The 26,301-nt window shown below is 28.5% G+C and overlaps 2 protein-coding genes across 3 annotated transcripts in view; one reads left to right on the top strand and one right to left on the bottom strand.

Moving 5' to 3' along the window:
- Positions 1–14,515, bottom strand: part of LOC111623488 (spliceosome-associated protein CWC15 homolog) — a 30,422-nt gene extending 15,907 nt beyond the window's left edge. Inside the window, exons 1-2 of the mRNA XM_023366084.1 lie at positions 14,322–14,515; positions 5,404–5,516 (exon numbers count right to left, since the gene is read on the bottom strand). Coding sequence (XP_023221852.1) covers positions 5,404–5,516; positions 14,322–14,452 — 244 coding nt within the window. The 5' untranslated portion in view covers positions 14,453–14,515. The remainder of the gene's footprint in view (positions 1–5,403; positions 5,517–14,321) is intronic.
- Positions 10,042–26,301, top strand: part of LOC111623485 (tyrosine-protein kinase RYK-like) — a 72,190-nt gene continuing 55,930 nt past the window's right edge. Inside the window, exon 1 of one of the 2 annotated variants that reach the window (XM_023366078.1) lies at positions 10,042–10,371. In XM_023366078.1, coding sequence (XP_023221846.1) covers positions 10,257–10,371 — 115 coding nt within the window. In that variant the 5' untranslated portion in view covers positions 10,042–10,256. Of the gene's footprint in view, positions 10,372–22,912; positions 22,959–26,301 lie in introns of those variants that run through there. The other variant, XM_023366079.1, reaches the window with a different exon arrangement.

Below are 26,301 nucleotides of genomic sequence, written 5' to 3'. Positions count from 1 at the left end.
TACTACATGAAAATGAAAATTAATGAATACACTGTGTACAGTAATTTACCTGATAAGACAGACCTCAGAAAAATACTTTATGAGAGCTTTTATACTTTTATAAAGCTGTCTATAATGAAAATTAATTAACTAAGGATTTTTTTGTCCTGCCAGGGTGTGGCCGAGTTATCCGGAGTGCCGGGTTATCGAGAGCTGAGTTTTCGAGGTTCTACTGTATTTACATTTTAGCTATTCCCAGTTATATGATATCACAATATTTTAGTATTATTTTTTTGATAGAAAAGACTTAAAATGAGAAAATGTCTTTATATTAAGTTTTTGAAATTGAATTAACTTGTATCAGTTTATCCCATTATTCTTCAATTCTATACATTCTCTAATTTTCTGGTTGGTTTCTAGCATTCAGAAGACTGCTCATTATAAAAACAGTCAATTCTTATCTGTATAAATTATATAATAAGATTATAAAGTTAATAAATTAAAAATAAAGTAATATCATAAAATAAAATTCTGTTCTATATAAATAAAAAATATATTAGAATTTAAATATTGCCATTTATCTTGCTTTCCATCAACTATAAAAACTCAATATTTAGATTGATCAAACATACATTTTTGCATACATTTGAGAATAATCTAAAATGATCTGGTTAATTTGGAAGTCAATTAAAGTCTGTTCAGAAATGCTACTGATTGGGTCATTGGTAATGGTAAATGACATCAGCAGTTGGTCAGTCACTCTCTAACTACCCTTAAAGATTGGTGAATCTGTTAGCAACTGGTAAAAATTTCTGAACAGACTTTTAGGGTGGCATTGTGCAACAGTTGGTAATAATTCTAACATTGAGTTTAAGGCTTACTTACTGTCTATTTAATGTTTTATAACTTACAGTTAATTAAGAAATATAGTAAAAACTTGCTTTGTGACCACCTCACTTGTGTGGCCTATCATTGAAATTATTCCCCTTTAAACTGCATAAAAGTTTTAATATAAGTCAAAGTCCATGTTGGTGGCTACTCGCTTAAGTGCCCAAAAAAGGAGTATCCTAAAGCGACATTTATCTTCATTTACATGGCCAACAGCAGAGGTGCAGAATGTGTCCAATCATGCAAATGAGATTTGAGGAGATTACAGCAGTCCTAGATAATATAATATAGAAAATATAATATGGCAATAGCCACAAAAAAATGGAACAGACTTTAATTGGGGAAATTAGTCAAAATGTGGAAACCATGTGTTTTAAAAGTGATATTGGAACATTGTTTACTACACTTCTAATCTGCTGTCACTTATTACATTGCTGCATACTGACTGTTATGAGCTTACAGTAATGCCTAGTTTATACCTGACAAGTGTTCAACCAAGACAGCATACTTGGCTGAGTACTAAACTAATCTGAATGCTTAATAAAATACTTGGCCTAGGAATCCAAAAAGCAAAAGATCAAGCAAGTAAATAGAAACATGCTCTGTTCACTAGGTTGAGAAGTCACCAATGAATGTCTCAGTCAAACACATCAGGTGTAACTTGGCATAAAAACAAGCTAGTCTTGGTTACCAAACCACAATTTTGATATTTTCAAAACACCAAAACTGAAACAGAACTTTAAAAAAAACCAAAAAAGAATATTCATTTTTATTTTGAAACTCTTTTTGGTAAAATTTAATATAGTATCAAATTAAAACAAAATATTCATTTGTTCCCCCACACACTAAATTTGCAAATTAGTAAGAAAACTACAATTAAAAAGATTTTCTGAACTGTCTTGATTAAATAGCTAAACAGAAGTGTTATCATTTTATAAGCATTATTTCCCTTAAACATTTTTCATTTTGTAATAAATCTATAAAAAAAAATATAAAAAATAATTTCAAAATATATTTTAAAATATCATAAAAATACGCTCATGTTAAAAAATAATAATGAAAAAGTCAGTCAAAAATTCTAAAAAAATTATATCTTTTTGCAAAAAATGGGGTGCCTTTCTTAAATACAAGTGACCCCTGTATAACACGGGAGTTACGTTCCAAAAAATTGCCATATTATACGAAACAAAGAACTAGTGTAAAAAGGGGGGTTAGGTTCCAAAAATTAAAAAACATCCTGTTAAATCCTTATTTAAATCGGATTTATTATTCTTTTTCATAGGTAAAATACTTATTTATTATTTAACTAAATATTTTACCAGAGGATTATTCATCCTGTATGATGATCTCAGCATGAGCATCATGAACTGGTAACAGTTTTTGGATGAGTTTGTTAATAGCGGTTGCTGTGCAATGGGAGTGCGTTGCTGTTTGTAGGCATTTAGGATCGATGGTGAAAGAAAGATGGCAGCGCCCACTCTATCGATAGTATCGTGATGGAGGAATCTATAATTCTAAAATGGGCTTTTATAGAGGCAAAAGAAGAGTCCCAAATGTAAAATTTAACCATTAAATGGATTATTTGTTGAAAGAGCATTCAAAGTAGCCATGAAAACAATTAGAATGCTCGCGCGGAGTTATGCGGAGGTATAAAAGAACACACCCTTTATTACATTTCATGTTGTACGAGGGTTTTACCCAATTCCCAAACCGTGTTAGAGTGAACCCGTGCTATAAAAGCACCGTGTTATATGGGGGTTACCTGTACTTTTTCACAAAAAAAAAAATCACATGACCATTCTTCTCAAGGAAATTTTGCATTTTCAGACCTCAAAAAGTCCATTAACACCATTGTCAAAAATAGGTCATTCATGGTGTTGGTGAAAACTTCAATTTTATTTCTATTACTATTACATCAAGTTTATAATTGTATGTGACAATGACATGTAATTGTATTAAAATGTTCTTTTAATTAAACATTTTTAAAAATTAATTTATCAGTTTAGTGTTGTGAGGCAAATTATACAGTAGGCTTATTGTTTTATTTTGTGTGCTATGTGAAATAATTTTTGAGGGAAATTTTGAGTCCTAAAAATATTCTACCTCTGTCCAACAGAACAGGAAAATCCTGTGTTCCTAAACTCAATACATTGTTTACAGCACTTTAAATGCAAATGAGCTTTGTTACTATAGTTTTGGAATAATTTGTTGAGATTTCTCTCACAGAGGATGATCAAATAAAATAAATCTTTATTTACACTTGACAAATTAAATATATCTCCAGAATTTAATAAGAAGAAAGACAATAATATATTTATTTAATATTTTTATTTAAAATCNGTTAAAAGTATACAAACTCTATTTTAAATTTGTAGCATTCACTAAAAGTGTTGATCAGAGTTATTAGCAATCAAATGTTGCACTACTTTATAGTAGTTTAGCACAATTACGCAAATATTTAGAAGTAAAAGGGTCGCGGAGGAAGACGGCGATATTACATTTAGAATAAATTCTGGAATTTTCAAAAATGGTTGAAGAATTAATAAAATTTTGTATACTTTTAACATAATTATTAACTGAATTTTATTCTTTCTTCAACCATTTTTGAAAATTCCAGAATTTATTCTAAATGTAATATCGCCGTCTTCCTTTGCGACTTTTTCACTTCTAAAAATTTGCGTAATTGTGTTAAACTACTATAAAGTAGTGCAACATTTGATTGCTAATAACTCTGATCAACACTTTTAGTGAATGCTACAAATTTAAAATAGAGTTTGTATACTTTTAACGTAGTTATTAACTAAATTTTATTAAAATTTATTAGAAGACACTCTGACAGTTCCCTTGTAAGTGTGCTATACCTGATAGTAATGTATTAAATTCAAAGAAATTATTTGACAGGACAAATATTTTGCCATTAGAGGAAATTATTTGCAATGCTGGGTGAGGTTGCCAATGAGTTGAGTAAATTATCTCAAAAAGATCAATTGCATTTTCACAGTTGCTTACAAAAACACTATGTTGTGGCTTCCACATATATGACAGAAAAAGCTCCAATTCAATGCAAACTGTTGAAATCATTGACATGTCTCCAACCAAGTAATATTAGTGAAAAAAGCACTTGTATGGACATTGTAAGCATTGCAAGAGCTCTTCCATGTGACATTGCTGAGGATACTTTGCAGGATGAGTGGAAGCTACTTCAATTTGAGTAAGTTGAGAGTGATTTGACAGACTCAACAGATGCGAGAATTGATTATTATTGGAGTCAGTATTTTAAATTGGTTAACTCCTTTGGAAATACAAGATATCCCAGTGAGATCAGCATTGATCCTCTTTCATGGCAATACTGATGTGAAATGGGGGATTTTCAATTTCATGCCAGGCATTTCCTCCTGATAGAGCATGAAAGTCAGAAAGAATGCTTAATTCACTTTTGATTGTTAAGGAGGGACTAAACATGTATGACCAAAGCCCACACTTGTACATATTACAAAGGATCTACTGAAATTAGCTGCTTTAGCACATAGAAATTATCAATAACACTTGGAAAATGAAAAGAAGTTAAAAGAAGAGAAACAGAAAAAAAGAGCAGAAGAGGAAGCATAGAAACATTTTGAAGAACATCAAAAGAAAGCTGTTTGTGACAATAAAAAGATTATGGCACTGCAGCAGAGTTTAAAACAGAAAAAAGTAAAAGAAAGTGAAATACATGAGACAGGCTAAGTTTTGTTAGAAGCAGCAAACAAAAAACTGAAGAAGAACATGAATGAAACATGAAATGGCAGCACATATCATGCTTGTTAGTGTTAAAAGTGTTCAAAAGCAAGAGGAAGCTGAAAACATCCAGAAAAATCTTAATCATCTTTCATGACTGATTATTTACAGAAGAAGCTAAAGACTTATTAAGTATTCATGGTTTACTGGAAATATTACAGTATATATAGAAAGTTTTAAAATGTATTTAACTATAACAGTAAAAAAAAAAAACAACTTTTACTGTTATTTTGCTTAGTTTTCCTTCCATGTTTTCAGTTTGTTTTGTGACTATTGCATTCACTTTTTCTGTATTTCAACTCACTTTTCTCACTTTTTCAGAAGGAAAATGGCACTCTGAGGTCTGAATGTTCATCAAATCATAAAAGGACAATTTTCAAATCCTACTGAAATCAAATATAATTTTTACATCATATTGTTTACATCTATATTTTGAAAATTTAATGATATATTTTTAACACAGTAGTTCTCATTATTTCATTACATCACTTATTTTTTGTTCTTCCAAATATAAAAGCACTTTATCCAACAATTTTTTGAAAAATCATTTGTCATTGAATTACTACTGACATGTAATCATTGATCTTGAAACTATCATTGTAAGAAATACAGCAAGAAATCCACAAAAAAGTGAGATGGCATGGAGATCAAAAATAGACAAAATAGATGGATAATTATGTTATTTCACTTATTTAAGCTAACAGAAAGTAGTTGACCAATTAATAAAATACATAAAAATATCATATAAAGTTAACACACCTCTTGATGTACGTTTTCCTTCTCTTTCATGGCTAGCAACTCTCTCTCTGTCCTCAAGTTCTCGTCGGAAATCTTTGTTTTTCAATTCATCGACAGTTCCTTGACCCGGCTGCCTACAGAATTTATAATTCAGATGTAATATTTTTAGGAAAATGATTTGATTTAATTAAAAATTTCCCTAAGAAATAGTTTTTAGTCTAAATGTAATTCAGTAATCTTCATTAGATTATTGAAAAATTATGTTNAAAGACAATAATATATTTATTTAATATTTTTATTTAAAATCTAATTGCATTTTATAAAAATATAACTATGTAAATCAGAGATAATCGATTACATTACTGATACTTCACACACAACACTTAACAAAAAAAAAAAAAAATATTGATTAGCCTGATCAGGAATGTTTACCCATGGCAAACACCTAGTCTTTCAGGTATTTCAGGCCTCTTCCAATACTTTAATCTCACACCTCACTACATCTGATAGCCTGATCCTAGTACAGTAAGTAGCAGGCTGCAGTACATAGCCTTATGTATTTTTGTAAAACAGTATTAGTCCATTTTTTTTTCCTTTTTCCCGGCCCTAGGCACACTCCTAATGGTTAAAAATGGCCCTGAGCCTAACATAAAAGCTGGTTTAACTATGAACACCTTTTCCTGATGTTACTACATATTTAATGACTTCTGTTTAATACTTCCCCCCTTAAATTCGCCTATTAAAATACACTATTTAAATAAAACCTTTACTACCAATTCATAAACATATTGATTTCACCATAGTATGAATCAATATTACAGTTTATAGGTATTAAACAGCTCCGTTTAGTACCATACTGTACTGTAGTTGAACAAATCCGACTAACAGTTTTATATACAGTATATATCTGTAATAAATACTTGTCTGTGTAATTAAATAGTATAAATCCTTACCTAATAAATCTTTGACTTCTTTTCTGGTAATGTACAAATTCAAATTACCCTCTGAAGACTTTAAATTTATCAAAAACTGTATATAAACAGCTTGCATTTGATAAATATATACCCTGTATGAAAATTTAATTACTGTATATTGTAAAGGACGTACAATATTATGTGAATTTACTTCGTTTATTTATTTTGTTTTGTTTACTTTTATAATACGTAATAAATATTTATCAATATAGAGTATGGTACCATAATTACAGTTCCGTATGTCAAATTTTCATAATCCCATCTAAACATGGGCAAAATCCTAGCTGCGAATAACAGAGAGGAAACCCGTCGTCGAGAGCTAGAACCTCACCCATAACAAACTATTTTGTTATAAATGTCCCCCCAGTATACAATGTCCTTCTTTTGTACAAGAAAGTTGCCCCACTTAATATGTATTCGTATAGAACAGAGACAAGAGATAAAAGCTTAAAATATATATCCAAATATGTATAAGTTAAACAAAAATGTCATCGAGTCCAACAGACTGACGTACTTTTGATTAAACAACGTTCACCTCCTCGTTTGGACGACAGATTAAGGCAATGTCATACTTTTAACGGATCATTTTACAGAGAATTATATGAATGTATGAAGGATGAACTTTTACCTCTTACCCTCTTACCTTAGTGGCAATTTATAATGCATTGCCAATGCGACTCGAAAAGCATTTCTCAAATATAAAAAGTATACTACACATCGTCATCACATTAAATCACACTTACCTGTTTCATAAAATTTAAAATATATGCTTTGATTCAGGTAAACAGCTAAAGCCAAACGAATCGTAAACTACATACGATTACAATTGCATATGTAATAATAATTTATTATAAATGTAGCTTTCTGAACTGAATTTAGTATTGAAAATGATAGCTAAAGTAAAATTTCTTAAAAATGTTCATAAATTATTTTCTTTTCACTTTAAAATATAATCCATTAGAAAAAAACATAACAATTAGAAAACTCAATGTATAATCCAAATATGACTGTTTCTAGAAAATAATATCATTAGTTAATTTTAAAAATTTATTAAAAGCAATTGGTAATAATAAAAAGAAGCCTCTTAAAATTTCATATCCTATGTTAGTTGATTATAGGATTGGAAAATAAGGAAAATATTTTCAAAAAAAGTTTAACCGTCCAAAATTTTAATTTATACTACAATCTAACATTATTAAAAAAAATATCTACTAATAATTCATCATATGTTATATTAGCACAACATTATTTGTGATACTAGAAGAGTTATAGTTATAAATGGAAAGAGCATATTCTAATATGTATTGTGTTAAACTTAAGAATTTAAGAAAATTCTTAAAATAGACAATACATAAAAGTGTCATCTAACTTTGTCCTTTTGCCTGCACATGAGGAAATTAACAGTTCCACAGTGGAGTCAACCTTTTCTTAGAGGCTACTCGTCCACCACAATATATAAAAGTTTTAAAATTTTACCTCACAATTAAAAAATATAAACACATTTGATAAAAATTGCCAAGACAAATAGCCTCTAAGAAAAGATTGACTCTGCTGTGGAACTGTTAATTTCCTCATGTGCAGGCAAAAGGACAAAGTTAGACGACACTCTTATGTATTGTATATTTTAAGAATTTTCTTAAATTTTGTAAGTTATTTGTCCTGGAAATTTTCATCAACTGTGTTAAAACTGTTTCATTTAATCAAAATTATATTAGGTAATAATCATCATAAGAATCAAAGAGAATGAACAGGAAAAAACAAAATCATAAAATATCAAGATTAGAAGATCGAAATTCAGCAAATTTGGCACAAACCAGTCAAAATAGGACCTGTGGTGATTGGCACACTAGGTACTATACCAAAAAATCTCCACCAGCATAAAAACACTTAACATCAGCAAAATCACCACCTGCCAAATGCAAAAAGCTGCACTTCTTGGATCTGCCAATATCTTATGCCAATACATTACGCAATCCTAAACTCCTGGGAAGGGCTAGATTCAAATGTAATCTAATGCCAGAATGTGATCTTGTTGCTGTGTTTTTTTAAGTCAAAATAAAATAGTTATTGTTATTATTAATTCTATAGATCCAATAATAATAAATTAGATATAAAGTTGGTTGTTCAGATACTAGTTTTCTAAGAGCTATGAAGAGAGAGAAATCATTGGAAACTTGTCATCTTTTGATGTAGAAGTTCAAGTAAAANTGCAGTACATAGCCTTATGTATTTTTGTAAAACAGTATTAGTCCATTTTTTTTTACATCTTCCCAGCCCTAGGCACACTCCTAATGGTTAAAAATGGCCCTGAGCCTAACATAAAAGCTGGTTTAACTATGAACACCTTTTCCTGATGTTACTACATATTTAATGACTTCTGTTTAATACTTCCCCCCTTAAATTTGCCTATTAAAATACACTATTTAAATAAAACCTTTACTACCAATTCATAAACATATTGATTTCACCATAGTATGAATCAATATTACAGTTTATAGGTATTAAACAGCTCCGTTTAGTACCATACTGTACTGTAGTTGAACAAATCCGACTAACAGTTTTATATACAGTATATATCTGTAATAAATACTTGTCTGTGTAATTAAATAGTATAAATCCTTACCTAATAAATCTTTGACTTCTTTTCTGGTAATGTACAAATTCAAATTACCCTCTGAAGACTTTAAATTTATCAAAAACTGTATATAAACAGCTTGCATTTGATAAATATATACCCTGTATGAAAATTTAATTACTGTATATTGTAAAGGACGTACAATATTATGTGAATTTACTTCGTTTATTTATTTTGTTTTGTTTACTTTTATAATACGTAATAAATATTTATCAATATAGAGTATGGTACCATAATTACAGTTCCGTATGTCAAATTTTCATAATCCCATCTAAACATGGGCAAAATCCTAGCTGCGAATAACAGAGAGGAAACCCGTCGTCGAGAGCTAGAACCTCACCCATAACAAACTATTTTGTTATAAATGTCCCCCCAGTATACAATGTCCTTCTTTTGTACAAGAAAGTTGCCCCACTTAATATGTATTCGTATAGAACAGAGACAAGAGATAAAAGCTTAAAATATATATCCAAATATGTATAAGTTAAACAAAAATGTCATCGAGTCCAACAGACTGACGTACTTTTGATTAAACAACGTTCACCTCCTCGTTTGGACGACAGATTAAGGCAATGTCATACTTTTAACGGATCATTTTACAGAGAATTATATGAATGTATGAAGGATGAACTTTTACCTCTTACCCTCTTACCTTAGTGGCAATTTATAATGCATTGCCAATGCGACTCGAAAAGCATTTCTCAAATATAAAAAGTATACTACACATCGTCATCACATTAAATCACACTTACCTGTTTCATAAAATTTAAAATATATGCTTTGATTCAGGTAAACAGCTAAAGCCAAACGAATCGTAAACTACATACGACGTTACAGTGTTGCCAGATCTTTCTAGATTACATCGTAACGATTTTTTAATAAAATGGAAATAAATATAATTTTTAAATTTAAATCAATTAAACACGATTAAATTTTAATATATATAAATAAATATTTGAAATAAGTTTCAATTATAACGTGTTTAAATAAATGTTTTTTTTTTTCCTATTGTTTACAGATCGTCGCTACCTATAAATTACATTGTCAGTTAAACACCCCTAACGTCAATTTTAGGAAGTTTGCTTTTATTCTTAATCGGAGCGGATCTATTCGGTTACTTGTTATAAGTAGAATATCATTTTTGTATTTTGTTTACGTCTTATTGTAATTATGTTTCGGTTGTCGTTAATTAACGTATACTGGCAATGCCAGAAAGAAAAATCTCAGTTATTTTCTAATGGCGATGTCTAAGTTAACATTTGAAGATGTTTCATTTGAAAGTTATCTTACTTGAGTTATCATTGTTTTTGATAAATTTAAAGTCTTCAGAGGGTAATTTGAATTTGTTCGTTACCAGAAAAGAAGTCAAAGATTTATTAGGTAAGGATTTATACTATTTAATTCCACAGACAATGATTTATTACAGGTATATACTGTATATATACTATAGTATTATATTACTAATAACTACACTATTGTTTAATACTATAGGTAAGGACTTACTACAGATATACACTATTTAACACCAAAATACTTAACTACTATTTAATACTATATACTATTTAAACTAAAGAATTTTTATTAATATTTAAAGTTTCAAGGCACAAATGAAGAACACTTAAAAGAAGCGATATGTGTTTTAATCTAGGAAGAATATAGAGCCGTGTCACAGATTTAAGAATTTAGCATGGATTATCTAAATATTAAATGATTTATTGCAGAAAATAGCAAATTGGCAGTTTTCTTTATTCTTAAAGCAATACGTGTGCATAATTTTAGTAAATTTTACATTATAATATATTACAGATATGTGATAAATGTATATAAATGATATATGCATTTATTGTAACAAGTAATAAATACATTTTATGATAAATTAAATAAGTATGTGGATGGATAAAAATGGCTATTTACTAGAATTTAGTGAATGTTTATTTGTTATATACTTAAAATGAGTTATACAGTATATCTATTTATTGATTATGGCAACTGAAGGATTGCATTCTAGTGCACAGTTTGTAATATACTATGTAATAAATGAACAAATAATCTGTTATAAATTCCATTATATAAACTTAGTCATTCTTTGAATAACTGGTATTAAAGAAGTAATGATAATTCGGTGTTAATTTAATTAAATATTAAGTTATTTAGATCTACATTAATGTATTTTGGTTGAATATTCGAATGTGCTTACAGTAAACAATTTCTGAATGGTCATTCTGAACTTTAAATTTGTGAATATATCAATATAAGAATGATATTCAATAGGAGTAAAAACTGTCTTTTTGGAGTTAAAAGATATGAAATAAAGAGAATATTAAGTTTAAAAATGGAGAAAATATTAACATCAAAAAGACAGATTTTTACTTCTATTGAATTATTTTTGTCTTAATATACTGCAATTTAAGAATATTGTATTTTAATACATATAACCTAGATTAAATAGAAATTCATAACATTTAGAACATTGTCTTGTTTTAAATTTCACATTTGTTTCTATTTTAAATTGAAAAATAATGAGTTTAAAACTAAATTTATTGGATTTTACTTATTTATATTATATATAAGATGATAATTACTGCTGGTAAATATGTTTCTACATATCTTATTAGAAATTACATTATTAATTTTCTACTCTTAAACTTTGAGAATTAATTCTTTAATTTTATATTTAAAAAGCAATTTTATTCAAACTTTACAAACAACATTGTATTTTAAATTTGTATTTAAATAAATGTTCTTAAATTAAATTTTAATGAATTTAAAATTGAAAATAATTCTTTTAAAGGAATTAAAATTTTTCCGTAAAAATGCAAATTTGCAACAATTTAAAGCGAAGTCAATCATCTTAAATTACAATTAATATTTTTAATGAGGTTTTCGTCTAATTAATTAAATTTTCATTAGGGAAATTCTTTTAAATCTCGTAACGAAATTATGAATATTAGAGTGATTTAAAAAAGTACTCCTAGATGTCGCTAGTAACACACGCTGGAATTTAAACAAAAAATGTACTACTACAAATTGGTGACCATTTTAAAAATTAAATTAATAGAGTTTTTAGTTGAACTAATTATATCAAATTATATGCACTAATTGCCTTAGGTGAATTCGTTTTGTAGACATAATGTAAACTTCTACGTCAATCAGACATCTTTCCTGCAATATTTTTTGTAATGTGCAAAATGACGTCAAAGAACGTAATAGTGTAGTGTACTGTACATAGTGTACAATCTAACAAAACACCTCTTGAACCTTATGTGCTGTTGTATTTTATAGCGTTATGTTTCAGGCTTTAAATTTTAACACATTTCAGCACATTATTATGTAATAATAAATACAGTATATATTAATTGAATATTTCAGCAAATGTATTTTAAATTTTTTATAGCTTTTTAAGAACTGTATTCGAAAATATTAAGTACTAAAAAATGATCTTATATTTAATTAACGTATGTAAGCCAGAATAGCCAAATTCTAATGTCATAATCTATAAAATAAATTCGCATATTGTAATATTTCCCAGAGTAAAGATGGAGCCGATGTACTGGATCTTAAATGCGTATCGCTCCGCTTCCGTAGCTAAGCAACGAAATTAAATAAAATAGAATAGAATTTCGAAAATTCAAACATGTCGTGTGACGTTGTTTTGCATTCTTACTCTGGAAAAGACTGTACATTAGAATTATAAATTATCTGTTTGGATTTTTTCTGTAATTACTTTAAATTGACAAAGAAACCAGATCCAAACGTGTATTGCAGTAGTCAGAGATAAACTTAGAAAGAATTCTCGACTAATGAGAAAAAAATTTATTATTGCATTCTTACATTAAAAATAGTTCAACTATATAAGGAAATTTTATATAATATAGTTTCAGAATAATAAAATTTTAGTTTATGGCATAACATATTATTTTACATTCTTTTAAAAACAATTTCATGATTAATTTTTCGAATTTGTGTAATTAATATTTAATTTATTCAAAGTTTTATGGCCATTATTCGAGAACTTCCGAATTAATTTATTCGCAACTCGCTGATTAATGCAAATTTCAGGTTTATTCTGTTATAAATTCATTTTACTATTTCCCGTTCACATAAAAATTTGAATTTTTTTTCGAATGTAAAATAATATAGAATAAAATGTAGAAAAATACTTTTTACTTTATGTATGAATACACTATACTGTACGTGTGCTTTATAATTTCTTAATTTTTTTACTTCGTCCTATATTTATTACAGTAATAGGGTCTCTTTCCATGACCGTGGAACCATGAGCAAGGAAAAAGACATTCCATGGGTTCCATGGGAGCGGCCGGTTGGCGAGGACGGGACAGATTGCACATTTAAAAAAAATTTCCTGGGATTTTGTATCCCGGATTCGATGCCTGGTACCTTGGAACCGTATTGATGTCTCGGTCGTTCGGCTGACAGTCTAATCTAGAAACAGTAATATCTCGTCGAATTTATCTAATTGACGTTACCAAATGTTTTAAACCGAAAACACTGCTTTTATATATACTGTGTGTATATGAATACACAAATTTCGATTTAGTGCCATCGTTTGCTCGCCTCTAAATTCAGTATTAATTTGAGTGTGTGTTAAACTGAAATATGTCAAAAAATAAGGATTATTTATTGTAACGAGGTCTACATTCGAGTTTGAGCGTCACGTGATATAGTGTTAAAATGTCGTTCGAAATACAAAATCGTTTATTGTTTTAATTCGGATACCGAAGTGTTCTCTATTCGGTATTTATGCGGAAGATCCGTTCACAAATATTCGTTGGCGTTATTTAAGAATGCTCTATATCGAAGTGTGATCTAACTTGTATAGTATTTATAAGATTAAAATTTTACAGCTAAATTTTCTTATTCGAAATTTTATAAGAACTCTACATCAATAGCGAAATTAGAATTAATACGAGCAATTATTTATTGTGAATGCCGGGCTTCAATTTTCAATCATATTTTTTAATAATTTTCAAATTAGTAGTGGCTTGCCCCTGTACATCATACTTTTCCTTTAAGAATAGAGTCATGCCGGTCCATCTATCTNAAACACTTAACATCAGCAAAATCACCACCTGCCAAATGCAAAAAGCTGCACTTCTTGGATCTGCCAATATCTTATGCCAATACATTACGCAATCCTAAACTCCTGGGAAGGGCTAGATTCAAATGTAATCTAATGCCAGAATGTGATCTTGTTGCTGTGTTTTTTTAAGTCAAAATAAAATAGTTATTGTTATTATTAATTCTATAGATCCAATAATAATAAATTAGATATAAAATATTGATTACTTAAAAATAAATAAAAATTTTACCTGTATTTTAACTTAGTATGTCCAGGAAGATCTCTGCTAGAATACTGTTTTGAAAGAGCACTCAAATCCTTTTCTCCTCGACCACCACCACCTCTAGCAGGTTCAAATGTTGGACGAGCAGCAGTTGTCATTTTCAATCATTTACTGAACTTTAAATAATTTAAAAATTTACTAAATATCTTAAAATTATTTAAAATTTTATTATTATAATTGTATTTTTTAATTAAAAACAATTCTACAAAATACTGACATATCAAATGAAAGTAAAACTTGCAAGTAACAGCATGAGAAGTTTGGTATGCTATAAAAAAAAGACTGTGATGCTGCAAGTTGGCAATGCAACAAGAATGACCAGTTCACAGCATTGCCAAACTCCTCACACTGTGTCTCATAATCTCTACTTTTATTTGATTACCTAGTATAAAATGAAGTTCAAAAAAAATATTAGTGATATATAAACTAAATATGATTTCCTTTTAAGGCATAAATATTAGTGATATATAAACTAAATATGATTTCCTTTTATGCCTTTTATGATATTTTTTAAATTTGATGATATGATATTTTGATTTTTTGATGATTTTATTGATCTTTGATTTTTTGATTTGATTTTGATGATCTTTTATGATATTTTTTAGTTTTTCAAATAGTAAATGAGTGAGCATATATTTAATTCAAAATTAATTAATTCTTTATAACCAGTTCAAGTGTTTTCTTAAAAAATTCTAAGCATTTTCTAGTAATTTACATTTCACAAAAGATACGTTATAAAAAACTGAAAAAATAAAGTGTGATTTGAAAACCTAATTACTACAGTACGGGATACTGTTTACTCAATCATACACAACCTTGAATAGCAACAAAAAGGTTTATTCAACTTGAAAAACTAATGTTTTTGATTCATTAGATTCTTGTTCAGAATTTTTATATATATAACAACCCAAAGCCCAATATTTTATTAATAATAAAATGCCTACTATTAAATTGAATTGGTATATTACTGGATAAAGTAGCCCAATTTAATCTGGCAGTTATTTGGCATAATACAGTAGAACCTCGAAAACTCGGCCTAACGTGGACTGAAGGGTGGCCGAGTTTGTGAAAATGCCGGGTTATCGGGAATGGGGTTAAAAAAAGATAAGTATGCGTGTTTCCTCAAAAAATAGTGTACTGTACTTGTATGTATTGTTTGCTGGAGAATACAACAGAGAATAAACTGCCCAAATACCCTTAAACAAAGGAAAAGTACGTACTTTATGAAGGCATAGAGCCTTTACTACATGAAAATGAAAATTAATGAATACACTGTACAGTAATTTACCTGATAAGACAGACCTCAGAAAAATACTTTATGAGCTTTTATACTTTTATAAAGCTGTCTATAATGAAAATTAATTAACTAAGGATTTTTTTGTCCTGCCAGGGTGTGGCCGAGTTATCCGGAGTGCCGGGTTATCGAGAGCTGAGTTTTCGAGGTTCTACTGTATTTACATTTTAGCTATTCCCAGTTATATGATATCACAATATTTTAGTATTATTTTTTTGATAGAAAAGACTTAAAATGAGAAAATGTCTTTATATTAAGTTTTTGAAATTGAATTAACTTGTATCAGTTTATCCCATTATTCTTCAATTCTATACATTCTCTAATTTTCTGGTTGGTTTCTAGCATTCAGAAGACTGCTCATTATAAAAACAGTCAATTCTTATCTGTATAAATTATATAATAAGATTATAAAGTTAATAAATTAAAAATAAAGTAATATCATAAAATAAAATTCTGTTCTATATAAATAAAAAATATATTAGAATTTAAATATTGCCATTTATCTTGCTTTCCATCAACTATAAAAACTCAATATTTAGATTGATCAAACATACATTTTTGCATACATTTGAGAATAATCTAAAATGATCTGGTTAATTTGGAAGTCAATTAAAGTCTGTTCAGAAATGCTACTGATTGGGTCATTGGTAATGGTAAATGACATCAGCAGTTGGTCAGTCACTCTCTAACTACCCTTAAAGATTGGTGAATCTGTTAGCAACTGGTAAAAATTTCTGAACAGACTTTTAGGGTGGCATTGTGCAACAGTTGGTAATAATTCTAACATTGAGTTTAAGGCTTACTTACTGTCTATTTAATGTTTTATAACTTACAGTTAATTAAGAAATATAGTAAAAACTTGCTTTGTGACCACCTCACTTGTGTGGCCTATCATTGAAATTATTCCCCTTTAAACTGCATAAAAGTTTTAATATAAGTCAAAGTCCATGTTGGTGGCTACTCGCTTAAGTGCCCAAAAAAGGAGTATCCTAAAGCGACATTTATCTTCATTTACATGGCCAACAGCAGAGGTGCAGAATGTGTCCAATCATGCAAATGAGATTTGAGGAGATTACAGCAGTCCTAGATAATATAATATAGAAAATATAATATGGCAATAGCCACAAAAAAATGGAACAGACTTTAATTGGGGAAATTAGTCAAAATGTGGAAACCATGTGTTTTAAAAGTGATATTGGAACATTGTTTACTACACTTCTAATCTGCTGTCACTTATTACATTGCTGCATACTGACTGTTATGAGCTTACAGTAATGCCTAGTTTATACCTGACAAGTGTTCAACCAAGACAGCATACTTGGCTGAGTACTAAACTAATCTGAATGCTTAATAAAATACTTGGCCTAGGAATACAAAAAGCAAAAGATCAAGCAAGTAAATAGAAACATGCTCTGTTCACTAGGTTGAGAAGTCACCAATGAATGTCTCAGTCAAACACATCAGGTGTAACTTGGCATAAAAACAAGCTAGTCTTGGTTACCAAACCACAATTTTGATATTTTCAAAACACCAAAACTGAAACAGAACTTTAAAAAAAACCAAAAAAGAATATTCATTTTTATTTTGAAACTCTTTTTGGTAAAATTTAATATAGTATCAAATTAAAACAAAATATTCATTTGTTCCCCCACACACTAAATTTGCAAATTAGTAAGAAAACTACAATTAAAAAGATTTTCTGAACTGTCTTGATTAAATAGCTAAACAGAAGTGTTATCATTTTATAAGCATTATTTCCCTTAAACATTTTTCATTTTGTAATAAATCTATTAAAAAAAATATAAAAAATAATGTCAAAATATATTTAAATTATTTGTTTTTTCGAATATCTCGTAATTTTTTCAGCGATTTACTAAGTTATAATTTGAATTATTCTCCTATCTGAAACTTTAAAAATATTTCTAAATAAAATTAAAGGCATTAAACTTACGTCAGTTTGAATAATGCTTTTTGTTGAATAAATTGTTAAATTATTTTGATGTTTATTTAATTACTAAAGTAAGTTTTAAATGCTTTATACGTTATTACAATAAGTTTATCCCTCTTATCTGCTGCGAAAATGATAGACATAAATTATAATTATGCTATCGTGTGATATTTCACAGCAACTTCGGTTAGATTTATTAAATTTATAAGCCAGATTGAGAGATAAAGAAGCTGTTAATAGGCACTGGTATCGGTATGGGATGTGTAATATTTTATTAATTATCTTAACTTGTGTTAATATTTATGCGACAATGTCGGTTACGGAGATATGAAATGTAAAGGAGTTAGAAATTTTGATATATTTTTATTATATCTATGAATATATAAAAAAGATATAGAAACATAATGATTAAGTGCATCTAGTGTAGTACGTCGAAAAAAGCAGAGAATTTACATAATAACGCAATTATTAATTTATTTCCAACTGGAATTGATTTCTTTTGAATGACTCTACTCTCTTTATAATCGACCGGAAGCCAAGATTTTCAAGCATTGGAGAAATGTGCAATGGATTTTAATTTATTTCCTATTAACGATTAGATTTTTTTTCTTCACCTGCAATAACCATTGACATCTTTACAACTTGTACAATATATGTCCAGCCTAGGTCCTTGTGTCACAAAATTCCCAAATTCAACCAACCAACCATTTGTTCAGATGAGAAGCAGTTGCCTATAAAATGCTAAAGATGCGAATATAATTCTATAAAGAATACTATCAGTAGTTTTGTAGGCACTAATTATTCGATTAGTCTATATCATTTTTGGTAAGATATAGATTTGGCCTGTTAAAACACGAAAAACGTGTTGTAATTTTAATAGAAATTAGTATTTTTCACGGAGTAATGTTTTAACTACTGTATTGGTAACGCTCCATATGATAACATGTGGTGGATGCAAAGAAGCGCTCATTGTGTCAATGGTTTTTGCTAGGCTATGTTGTCGTTTTAGTAATTTGTTGTGCCCTGAGCAGTTTCAGTTAAGTACAAAATGAGTGAGCCAATGAGAAGCAAAATTTATGATTTGTACGGGAAGAAATAAAATTTCTTCTTTGCTGAAAGTAAATGGTGTCGTTTAATTTATACCTTGGTCTTTAACCAAAAAGAGAGAACCTGGAACGTTAATTACTGTGCAATAAATAAATATAATATTTTTATATTTTATATAAATAGCATATTTTATTACGTCGGATTGTTAAGCTTTTATTTTTAAAAAAAAGGAGATGAATATTGGTTCTTTTAGCTCATGAAAGTCGATTACACCACATTATATGTGGCCAAGCCTCGTTTATATGTTTAACCGTATAATATATCAATATATAACGGAATTTCTAATTTTCTTTTCTTTGTTATCACTATATTGAATTTAAACTTAAAAAAATTTAATTGGATTAAAAAGAATCATTTAACATGATTGTTTATTTTAATTATAACTTTTTAATCTTTTGTACTCTAAAATTGATAATTTTTTAGTAGGTTGGTTCAAGCGTTTCCTGTATCTTTGGGCGGATGATTCTGCAACTATTCTCTCTCGTAATCCGAATTCGAATGTAATTTCATGATTTTTTTTAATGGATTGGGATATTATTCGCCATTTTTTTGTGTTAAACACATTTTTTTAAGAAATAAAATGCTTCATTTTTGTTTATATCTAACAGTTTTCTGGCGCTGAATTAAATCTTATTTCTTTAGCACACGAATTTTTGTTCCAATTATTTCAAACGATTATTTTTTTATTTCGGGTTTTTAAAATATAATATTAAAACTGTTCTTTAAATAATTATAACATTTTACTTCAATTTTAAGTGATTAAGGCTTTGATCATTACCTTTGGACTAATATATGAATTTTCGGATTCATAATTATTTCGTAATCTTTTATGTTCTAGATTTCTAGCGAATTAAGCAATTATTTCCACGTCCGTCCTTTAATAAATGAAGTTCTCCATCCATGTTCTCTGTTCCTTTTCCATTTCACTACTCGAAATGTATGTTACCAGTCTTTCATCTTCTAATTTAAGAAAATTTTGTCTTGGATTTCCTTTATTAATACTTTCAATCATATCTACGTTCGGCCCTTCTCTAACAGAATAATTTTGAATATCTTTTCCTTTTTTTTTCAATTATTTATTCCAGTTATTCTCAGAACTTTCATCTTTGAACTGTTAAACGCTTTCAGTCAACAACTTTACTAACGAAGAGAAATTTCCTTATTTTCTTCGTTAACAATCTTCAGATGTCAACAATTTTTAACATTTTGTAACTTTGCATTATTTTCGTTAAGAGAATGAAATTCTTTTCCGTACTAATAAATGATGTGGTACGATCTGACAGGAAAGAAATACATTTATAATAAAATAGATTAGATTATTCTGGATTTTCAGACTTTGGTAACGAAAAGATCGTAGAACTGCTTGTGTAATAAAAATTAAAAAAATCAGTCCTATTTCACGAATGTTAATAATTAAAATAAATCGATCTACCGCGTGTAGATAATTCAAGATATTAATTAATAATTCAAAAGCATATTTATTACAGTATAAAAAAGTAAATGAATAAACATAAATGCATGAACGTTACGACGTGTAATAAAACTTCTTGCGGCGATTGTTTTTCTTCCATTTTCTAGCGTTATGTATTGATTTCTTATAATCTCTTATGTAATAGACAGAGCATACGCCATATTTGAAAACAATATAATAAACAAAATGAATATTATATACCGTTACATTACTTTCTAATGTGTTGAGATTTCGTGATGTATTATTAATAGCATTATACAGTTATTAATGCTTTATTTTGACCACTATGTTTCTCTATTTTTTTGGTTTTTGTTTTGAATTCTTTCCGCCTAAGATAACAGTTAACATACAACATTAATATTTTTATTCTAAATGACGTAAATTGTTAAACTAAATAAAGTTACTATTCAAAATGTGTGTTTTGAATTGTTTGCTTTTTGTAGCAGATATACAAATTGCTTTAAAAAAGAAGAAAATCACGTTTACGATGCGTTAAAATCACCACATTTCAATCGAAATGCGGAATGGCTTATTTCTGGAGATGGGAAAATGTATTTTGCAAAAATAGTAATATATTTTCCTAAGTAGCAAACATAATATGGTATATAAGCAATCGTTTCATAAATCTTTGCAATTTTATGTAAATTATCAAAGATCTTTTAAAATGTAAAACAATAACGTTTGAAAGTAAATCTAATTTTTTTTTTCTTTTTAATGTCTGTTATGTAACGCGGGGCAAGCTCCGTGATTGGAAATGTTTTCTTGCATTAAATATTCTCTGCACATATTCTTTTCTTCCTAAATGTGATCACATAATTTCCGATGTATACGATTTTTAATGTGATATATTTGAGTAACTTCCACGTTGATATTTTTTCTATCGACATTAGTGAGTGTAATTAAAAATAATTAATGATGAAATCGTCTTGGATATCCTTCACTTCTATCGTATAATTGTTTAAATCTACTGCTTTTAAATATGCCTAAACTAATTTAATAATGATATTCCTCGATGCTGTCGTTTTTATGTATTTATTTGCGCCTCATTTCAGCATTCAACGTTTTAATTCGCAACTTTATTGAGTAAATTTTGAAGCCAATTAGTTCTTCATACGTCTATCAAAAGGGACGCATTAATGTATTCTGATTAACATTGAAAATCTCCGATTACCGTAAGACACCAAATTCGAATCCCTTCCGAATCTTAGTAATGTACAGTACTTTTATCTAATCGCCCTTCTTACCATTGTGAGAAATAGATTTGACTGTTATCCTGATTCTCTTATTTTTATAGATAAAGATGGAAAATATTTTCGATTCAAATTATCTGAACTGGTCAGTGTGTTTGCGAGTCAAGCCCGCCTTTAATAGACAAAATTGGAGCCAACTGTATAACTCATTATAAGATAGTATCGTGCATAACTCGAGCGGTTGAGATGGCAGCCTACCACTCTGGAGGACCCGGGATCGAATTCGGATTAGTCGAAACACCCAGGAATTTTTCGGGGTAAGTCCATCCGGATGTCTGGTCTCGTCCGTTATCACCCGGCGACCCCATTGAGGACCTGGCCGAACCCATAATGGGCTTGCTAAAAAGACCCTCTTCGTGCCCATATCACTAGAGAACTATTCAATACTTTTCCCTTAACAATAGTTATTATTCCGGACAAAAATAAAGAACTTAATAGTTAAAATTAAAGATTCTGTTATTAATTTACAGTATTTTATGCAGAAAATACAACATGGAATGGGCTTTATCTAGTTTATTTTCGTTCAATGATGGCAACCAAACCTCGACAAAAACCTTCAATATGCAGCCTTTCAAATGGCCGAAAACGTTTGAAAAGTTAATAAAAAAAAGCTGTTAAAGCGCAAAAAACATATTAAAGGTTTTTGTCGAAGTTTGGTTGTTATTTAAATGCAGTTAAGAGAAGAGTGTTCAACGATAGATTGTCAATACATGCTCTATTTATACATGAAAAATTTTTTAAACTGTTTTAAATCGGGCAATTTCAATTTGTAAAAGTATGAAATGCTAGCATTTAATCACTATTTCTACATNTTTATGATAAATTAAATAAGTATGTGGATGGATAAAAATGGCTATTTACTAGAATTTAGTGAATGTTTATTTGTTATATACTTAAAATGAGTTATACAGTATATCTATTTATTGATTATGGCAACTGAAGGATTGCATTCTAGTGCACAGTTTGTAATATACTATGTAATAAATGAACAAATAATCTGTTATAAATTCCATTATATAAACTTAGTCATTCTTTGAATAACTGGTATTAAAGAAGTAATGATAATTCGGTGTTAATTTAATTAAATATTAAGTTATTTAGATCTACATTAATGTATTTTGGTTGAATATTCGAATGTGCTTACAGTAAACAATTTCTGAATGGTCATTCTGAACTTTAAATTTGTGAATATATCAATATAAGAATGATATTCAATAGGAGTAAAAACTGTCTTTTTGGAGTTAAAAGATATGAAATAAAGAGAATATTAAGTTTAAAAATGGAGAAAATATTAACATCAAAAAGACAGATTTTTACTTCTATTGAATTATTTTTGTCTTAATATACTGCAATTTAAGAATATTGTATTTTAATACATATAACCTAGATTAAATAGAAATTCATAACATTTAGAACATTGTCTTGTTTTAAATTTCACATTTGTTTCTATTTTAAATTGAAAAATAATGAGTTTAAAACTAAATTTATTGGATTTTACTTATTTATATTATATATAAGATGATAATTACTGCTGGTAAATATGTTTCTACATATCTTATTAGAAATTACATTATTAATTTTCTACTCTTAAACTTTGAGAATTAATTCTTTAATTTTATATTTAAAAAGCAATTTTATTCAAACTTTACAAACAACATTGTATTTTAAATTTGTATTTAAATAAATGTTCTTAAATTAAATTTTAATGAATTTAAAATTGAAAATAATTCTTTTAAAGGAATTAAAATTTTTCCGTAAAAATGCAAATTTGCAACAATTTAAAGCGAAGTCAATCATCTTAAATTACAATTAATATTTTTAATGAGGTTTTCGTCTAATTAATTAAATTTTCATTAGGGAAATTCTTTTAAATCTCGTAACGAAATTATGAATATTAGAGTGATTTAAAAAAGTACTCCTAGATGTCGCTAGTAACACACGCTGGAATTTAAACAAAAAATGTACTACTACAAATTGGTGACCATTTTAAAAATTAAATTAATAGAGTTTTTAGTTGAACTAATTATATCAAATTATATGCACTAATTGCCTTAGGTGAATTCGTTTTGTAGACATAATGTAAACTTCTACGTCAATCAGACATCTTTCCTGCAATATTTTTTGTAATGTGCAAAATGACGTCAAAGAACGTAATAGTGTAGTGTACTGTACATAGTGTACAATCTAACAAAACACCTCTTGAACCTTATGTGCTGTTGTATTTTATAGCGTTATGTTTCAGGCTTTAAATTTTAACACATTTCAGCACATTATTATGTAATAATAAATACAGTATATATTAATTGAATATTTCAGCAAATGTATTTTAAATTTTTTATAGCTTTTTAAGAACTGTATTCGAAAATATTAAGTACTAAAAAATGATCTTATATTTAATTAACGTATGTAAGCCAGAATAGCCAAATTCTAATGTCATAATCTATAAAATAAATTCGCATATTGTAATATTTCCCAGAGTAAAGATGGAGCCGATGTACTGGATCTTAAATGCGTATCGCTCCGCTTCCGTAGCTAAGCAACGAAATTAAATAAAATAGAATAGAATTTCGAAAATTCAAACATGTCGTGTGACGTTGTTTTGCATTCTTACTCTGGAAAAGACTGTACATTAGAATTATAAATTATCTGTTTGGATTTTTTCTGTAATTACTTTAAATTGACAAAGAAACCAGATCCAAACGTGTATTGCAGTAGTCAGAGATAAACTTAGAAAGAATTCTCGACTAATGAGAAAAAAATTTATTATTGCATTCTTACATTAAAAATAGTTCAACTATATAAGGAAATTTTATATAATATAGTTTCAGAATAATAAAATTTTAGTTTATGGCATAACATATTATTTTACATTCTTTTAAAAACAATTTCATGATTAATTTTTCGAATTTGTGTAATTAATATTTAATTTATTCAAAGTTTTATGGCCATTATTCGAGAACTTCCGAATTAATTTATTCGCAACTCGCTGATTAATGCAAATTTCAGGTTTATTCTGTTATAAATTCATTTTACTATTTCCCGTTCACATAAAAATTTGAATTTTTTTTCGAATGTAAAATAATATAGAATAAAATGTAGAAAAATACTTTTTACTTTATGTATGAATACACTATACTGTACGTGTGCTTTATAATTTCTTAATTTTTTTACTTCGTCCTATATTTATTACAGTAATAGGGTCTCTTTCCATGACCGTGGAACCATGAGCATGGAAAAAGACATTCCATGGGTTCCATGGGAGCGGCCGGTTGGCGAGGACGGGACAGATTGCACATTTAAAAAAAATTTCCTGGGATTTTGTATCCCGGATTCGATGCCTGGTACCTTGGAACCGTATTGATGTCTCGGTCGTTCGGCTGACAGTCTAATCTAGAAACAGTAATATCTCGTCGAATTTATCTAATTGACGTTACCAAATGTTTTAAACCGAAAACACTGCTTTTATATATACTGTGTGTATATGAATACACAAATTTCGATTTAGTGCCATCGTTTGCTCGCCTCTAAATTCAGTATTAATTTGAGTGTGTGTTAAACTGAAATATGTCAAAAAATAAGGATTATTTATTGTAACGAGGTCTACATTCGAGTTTGAGCGTCACGTGATATAGTGTTAAAATGTCGTTCGAAATACAAAATCGTTTATTGTTTTAATTCGGATACCGAAGTGTTCTCTATTCGGTATTTATGCGGAAGATCCGTTCACAAATATTCGTTGGCGTTATTTAAGAATGCTCTATATCGAAGTGTGATCTAACTTGTATAGTATTTATAAGATTAAAATTTTACAGCTAAATTTTCTTATTCGAAATTTTATAAGAACTCTACATCAATAGCGAAATTAGAATTAATACGAGCAATTATTTATTGTGAATGCCGGGCTTCAATTTTCAATCATATTTTTTAATAATTTTCAAATTAGTAGTGGCTTGCCCCTGTACATCATACTTTTCCTTTAAGAATAGAGTCATGCCGGTCCATCTATCTAACATCTTTCGGGGGAAAAATTTTGAATTGAAATAACGTGACTTCCGGTTTGCATTGGAAGTTCGTATATAGTTAATCGGACCCTCATGCCCTTAATATTTCCTTACCCGGTTTCGGCTTTCATCTATCTAACTCCGTTCTCGAGATAAAGGAAAGACAGACTGACTGACGACAGTGAGAATTTATAGGTCTACAATTTTTTCATATTACAGCCCAATAAATACAGAAACGTGATGTAATCAGGACGAATCAAATAGGACGGAAGACGAAGCTACTCGTAGGCATATTAAAATCTCAAATATAAAATACAAACTTTATAATTCATAGCTTATATTTACATTTTAGAAATTATTGATTACACCGCTGTGGAAAATTATAAATGTGTTCCTTACGTGGAACGATAGATAATTTTTGAGTAGAATAAATTTTTCCTTTAGTATCTCGAAACGGTACCAATTTAACAAGCATTACTTTACAAAAACCGGCATCGAGTTGTATTATTTACTTAGCTATTTATTATAATAGCACTATAAAGGCATGTGATTTACTACTACAAGAAAAAGGAAAAAAAATAAAAAGAAAATTCGGTTAAACGTATTTTGATGTTTTTGGCATCATGTACAGTACTAACTTAATCATTATACTGTACACGTTTAAGGAATTTTGCTTATATTAAGTTGTTTGCTTACAAGAAATTTCGGCTTTTACAGCAAACTACAAAGAAAAAACGAATGCAGCAATTATTGTGCAGTTAATGCTTTTGCTTGATATTATGCTTGATTTTTAAAATTGTTTTTACTTTTTCTTTTTGAGCTACTTCAGTGGCTAGTCTAAACTCTTTGTAATCAGTCTTTAATGTGTTATTTTCC

Source organism: Centruroides sculpturatus, unplaced genomic scaffold (genome assembly GCF_000671375.1).
Source record: "Centruroides sculpturatus isolate CEXI.00-Female unplaced genomic scaffold, Cexi_2.0 scaffold115, whole genome shotgun sequence".
In the NCBI taxonomy this organism is placed as follows: domain Eukaryota; kingdom Metazoa; phylum Arthropoda; class Arachnida; order Scorpiones; family Buthidae; genus Centruroides; species Centruroides sculpturatus.
The sequence above is the reverse complement of the archived record's forward strand: the minus strand, read 5'-3'. Positions and strand labels throughout refer to the sequence as shown.